The sequence below is a fragment of the Rhincodon typus genome, unplaced genomic scaffold, assembly GCF_021869965.1.
Source record: "Rhincodon typus isolate 14 unplaced genomic scaffold, sRhiTyp1.1 hic_rhity00016167, whole genome shotgun sequence".
NCBI lineage: Eukaryota > Metazoa > Chordata > Chondrichthyes > Orectolobiformes > Rhincodontidae > Rhincodon > Rhincodon typus.
The window spans coordinates 1-5,208 of NW_025981805.1; the positions used below are offsets into that span (position 1 = coordinate 1).

The 5,208-nt window shown below is 51.1% G+C and overlaps 1 protein-coding gene across 1 annotated transcript; it reads left to right on the forward strand.

The window, feature by feature from the left end:
* Nucleotides 1–80: 80 nt before the first annotated feature.
* LOC125482736 (multiple epidermal growth factor-like domains protein 8) lies at nucleotides 81–4,943 on the forward strand (the record flags this gene model as incomplete). Its single annotated transcript, XM_048594868.1, has 7 exons — nucleotides 81–294; nucleotides 718–895; nucleotides 1,118–1,263; nucleotides 1,921–2,046; nucleotides 2,815–2,972; nucleotides 4,410–4,517; nucleotides 4,881–4,943. Coding segments are annotated over 7 exons (993 nt in total), but the record flags the coding sequence as incomplete, so codon positions are not given.
* Between the last annotated feature and the right edge of the window lie 265 nt (nucleotides 4,944–5,208).

The window sequence follows — 5,208 nt, forward strand, 5'->3', positions numbered from 1 at the left end:
CCCCCCCGCCACCCACTCACCTATGCCCGTGCTGTACCCTGCCCTCTGTGCTAAGGAGCTGTGGTGTTGTGTGCTTGCAGCCTGCCCGGCACTCTCACACTGCTGTCGAGTGGAGGGGGCGCATGCTGATCTTTGGTGGTCAGTTGGCAAACGGCTCGCTGGCCAGTGATGTCTGGCTGTACGAGGCTGTCCCTGAGAGCTGGAAGCTGCTGTTGGCATCGACCTCACTAACTCCACCAGGACTAGCTTCACATGCAGCTACAGTCGTTGATCAGTATCTGTACGTGTACGGTGGTAAGTGTGTACTACCGTGAGTGTGTGTGGCTGTACCCGGTGAGTGTGAACTTGTGTGTGTGTGTGTGTGTATGTGTGTGTGTGTGTGTGAGAGAGAACAATGGTGTGTCTGAGTGTGTATAGGGGTGAGTGCGAACTACCTTCTGTGTGATTATGTATACAGGGATGTGTGTGTGTGTGTGTGTGTGTTTATGGGGGTGAGTGTGAACTTCTGTGTGAGTGTGAACAATCGTGTCTGTGTGAGTGTGTATATTTGTGTGAAAACCTGTGTGCATGTCTGAACAACAGTGTGTGTGTGTGGCAGTGAGTGTGAACTGTTGTCTGTGGGGATGGGCGCGAGTGTGTGTGTGTATGTGTGTTGGGGTGTGGGTGGGGGAGTGTGTGTGTGTGTTTTGACTGTTTCTGTTGCTCCTCTCCAATCAGGTCGACTGGATCTCGACACGTTCAGTTCTCGGATGTTTCGGTTTAATCTCCTGAACCGGATCTGGGAGGAGGTCATTCCGACCGGAGGGAAGAGCCCCGCAGTGGCCGCTCACTCCATGATTTTCCACCCGGGTTCACGTACACTACTCGTCTTTGGGGGGCATCGCGTTTCTCCACGGTAAGAGAGACACTCTCCTGCTGACGCACTCCCTCTGTACATTGCCTCCGACACACTCCCTCATACACACTTCCCCCGTACACAGACCCGCTCCCTCGGACATGCTGCCCATGTACACTCCTGCAGAGACACTCCACTCCCCCCCGCACGCAGACACAGGTCGAGGTGAGATGTATTGTCACAGGGTGATGATTCTGTCGTCCCTCTCTCTCTCTCTCTCAGGTTCAGCTTTCGGACAAACACGACCGATATTTTTCATGTGGACGAGCGATACTGGACCGAGCTGAAATCCACTCCGTCCCCCAGCAGCCCCAGGGAGCGCGCCTTTCACACTGCCACCATTGTCGGCAACTACATGGTGGTATACGGTGAGGGGTGGGGCAGAAGCGTGCAGGGGGAGAATGTGAGGGGAGAGTGTGCGGTGGGTGGGTGCATGGGGAGGAATGGGGTCGTGGGTGCAATGGAATGCAATGTGTTTGCGTGAGAGTGCGAGGTGTCACAATCTGAGTGCATGTTTATGTTGTGAGCGCTGTGTGTGTCAGTCCCAGTCCAGATAGAGTACAATCAGTATGGTGAGATATTGGGGAGTGTGAATGTACAGAGGGATCTGGGTGTCCTTGTACATTAGGCAATGACAGTAGACGGGCAGCTACAGCAAGGAAGGCAGAGGGTGCATTGACCTTCATTGCAAGAGGCTTGGAGTTCAGATGTAGGAATGTCTTACTGCAGTTAGACAGGGCCTTGGTGAGACCACCCCTGGAGTATTGTGTATAGTTGTGGCCTCCCTACCTGAGAGACGATATAATTACCACAGAGAGAGTGTAGCAGAGGGTCATGAGTTTGTATGCCTCTGTGTGTCTCAGTCTGTGTCAGTCTCTGCTGGGAAGACCCAGAGCAGGAGGGAGAGAGGGATTGGTGCGTCCACAGGGTGAACTGTGACCCACGGGGACAGGAGAAGCTCTGGCAGTGGGAGAACACTGCACGTACCGAGGGCTCTAAGCAGCTGATCTCTTCTCTGGCCTTAGGTGGTAACGTACACATCCACTATCATGAGGAGAAGTGTTACGATGGAGACATTTTCTTCTACCACCTGGACTGTCATCAGTGGGTCTCCAGCGAGGAGCTCAGTCTTTCTATCAGCTCGGGAGATGGTAAGTCGGTGCACAAAACCTGAAACAGGAACAGGAGGAGTCTATCCAACTCCCTCAAGTGATGCTGTGCTGTACGATAAGATCCAGTTGGGGTGCAGTACACTGGAGTGTAAAGCATCCTCAACATTGTTCCCACCTAACATTCCCATAACAGGGACAGGTACGGGGTTAGATACAGAGTAAAGCATCCCTCTACACTGTCCTCTTCAAACACTCCCTGGACAGGGACAGTACTGGGTTAGATACAGAGTAAAGCTGCCTCTACACTGTTAAACTGAAAGGAAAGCCTGCTCTACACTGTCGCCATCAAACAGATACAGCATGGAGAGAGGTGCAGTGTATAGCCTGCTCAACACTGTCACCCAGCATTCCTAGGACACTAAACCAAACTCTATTGCAGCTTGCGTTTAGATACATTGTAAAGTCCTCTCTACACTGTCCCCCATCATACACTCCCAGGTCCAGGAAAGCACGGGGTTAGGTACAGAGTAAAGCTGCCTTTACACTGACCCCCACCGTCAAACACTCCCAGCACAGGGACAGCACGGAGTTAGATACAGAGTAAAGCTCCATCCACACTCTCCCCATCAAACACTCCCAGCACAGGGACAGCACAGGGTTAGATACGGAGGAAAGCTCCCATTACACTGCCCCCCATCAAACACTTCCAGGGACAGGGACAGCACAGGGTTAGATACAGAGTAAAACTCATTCCCCTCACTAGATGTACCAAGGGGTTGAATTTTTTGTGTTTGTTTTTTGTTTCAGGGCGGGAGAGTAAATCCTTCCGTGGACGGTATTCCCACGTGGCTGCAGTGATGAATGGGAATATCCTGCTGGTTGCCGGCGGTTACAGCGGCCACCCAATGGGTGACCTCGTAGCGTACAAGGTCCCCATCTTTGTGTCGCAGGTCTTGGTTCAAAACGTAAGTGCTGATTTGTGGGATCCCCGTGACCCTTATGGGTGGAATCGGGCCTGGCTGAAGGGCAAAGGTCAGAGGCCAGGAAGGAGCAAGGAGCTCAAACGTATGAGGAAGTCCGAAACGGGTATTTGTGTGAATGGCTGGGACCCAAATGGAATCTCCGTGGGCGATGGTGATGGGGACAGTGGTAGAGTTTGCTTTACATCACTGCACTAGTAATCCAGATGTCCTTTGTTAATGCTGTGAGGTTACATGTTCAAATGCCATCAGGGCCTGTGGAAGGAATTAAAAATCAGTGAATAAATCAGGAATTAGATACAGGATGTCAGAAAATCCACTGAGAACTCTCAACCATGGTTATAAAAACCCATTGGGGTCACCAGTGCTCTTAACTGGCCTGGGTCTACACGTAACTCCAGACCTTCCGCAACAGAGTTGACTCTTCACTATCCCCCTGAAATGGCTGAGTAAGACGCTGTATTCAAGGGCAGATAGAGATGGCTAACATATGCTGTTTGAAAGCCAGGCAGAATTATTTGATGTATTAATGTCATAGAGTCATACAGCATGGAAACAGATTCTTTGGTACCACCAGTCCATGCTGACCATAATCCCAAACTCAACTAGACCCACTTGCCTGTACTTGGCCTAACATTTCTTATTCATGTACTTATCCAAGTCTCTTTAACTGTTGTAACTGTAACCGCAGCTACCATTTCCTCTCAAAATTCATGCCACACACAAACCACTCTCTATAAAGAAATTGCCCCTCATGTCTTTATTAAATCTCTCTCCTCTCACCTGAACAAGAATGCCCCCTAGTCTTGAAATGCCCCATCCTAGGCACTTGCCATTCACCTTACCTATACCTCTCATGATTTTATAAACCTCTGAATCTCCTATGCTCCAGTGAGAAATGTCCCAGCCTTATCCAGCCTCTCCTTGTAACTCAAACCCTCCATTCCTAGTAAGTCTCTTCTGAGCCCTCTCCACTTGAATAACATCCTTCTTGCAACTGGAGGACCAGAACTTCACACAGTACTCCAGAAGAGGCCTCACCAACGTCCTGTAGTTGGGGACTGACAGTCAGGCTATCGAACCAGTGGTGAGGTCTGGAGCTGAGTAGATTGTGTTCAGAATGTGGGCCTTGTTTGTCAGAAAGGATTGGAGTGGTGGAAGGGTGCGTTTATCCCAGGGATGATAGTCGTCACATCTATTGGGAGTCTGGAAAAACAGGAAAATCCAGCTCCAAGGGGACGGGGGGTCAGAGACGGGCCTGTCTGAGGGGACAGGGGGTCGGAGACAGGGCTGTCAGTGGGGAGTGGGTGTGGGAGAGACTGGGGAGTGACAGTCAGTTCCGGGACTGACGGTGTGTGTATTAGGTGTGGCCTTTAGCCCTTTCTCTCGCTTTGTCTTGTGTTGCTCCCCTCCTGGATGCAGGTGCACCTGGATTACTGCTCACTGTACGGGCTGGAGGCCGCTTGTAACAAGGACCCAGAGTGTGTGTGGTGTCAGGCCCAGTGTCAGAGTTACCAGCAGTACAGTCTGGTGAGTGAGAGGGCCTGGGCTCCGGGGATGAGGGGGAGGGGTGGTGAAGCGTCGGTATTCTGTCCCACTTGTTATTTATATGCCTCAGTTTGCTGAGTGGTTGGTATTACTTCAGGTTCTGTTTCTCAGTAGTTTGTACACAGGGTCGAATTGAATGTGTTTGTAGATGGAGTCCCAGTTGGAATGCCAGATCTCCACGAATTCCCTGGCATGTCTCTCTGTTTGGCTTGTGCAGTTATGGATGTTATGAATGTGTTGTCCCAGTTGAATTCGTGTCCTTGTTTGACAGTGTGTATTGAGACCAATGAGAATTGGTCGTGTCCCTCAGTGGTTAATTGGTGTTTGTGTATCCTTCCACCCCAGCAAACCGAGGCATATAAACAACAAGTGGGACAGAATACCAACACTTCACAGGAGGCGTACTGACGATGTAAGCTTGCAGGGGAACGAAACGTCAGCAATCAGACGCGACAGCTCAGCGAGCAAGTCTACAATCTTAACTGTGTGTGCGTGCATCTGTCTGTCTGTCTGTGTATGTCAGTATTGGTCTGTCTGTGTTCCTGTCCGTGGTGTGTGTGTGTGTCTCGGACAGGGCAGCGTGCTCTGTGTGTGTGTGTCTGGGACAGGGCAGCGTGCTCTGTGTGTGTGTGTGTGTGTGTGTGTCTGGGACAGGGCAGCGTGCTGTGTGTGT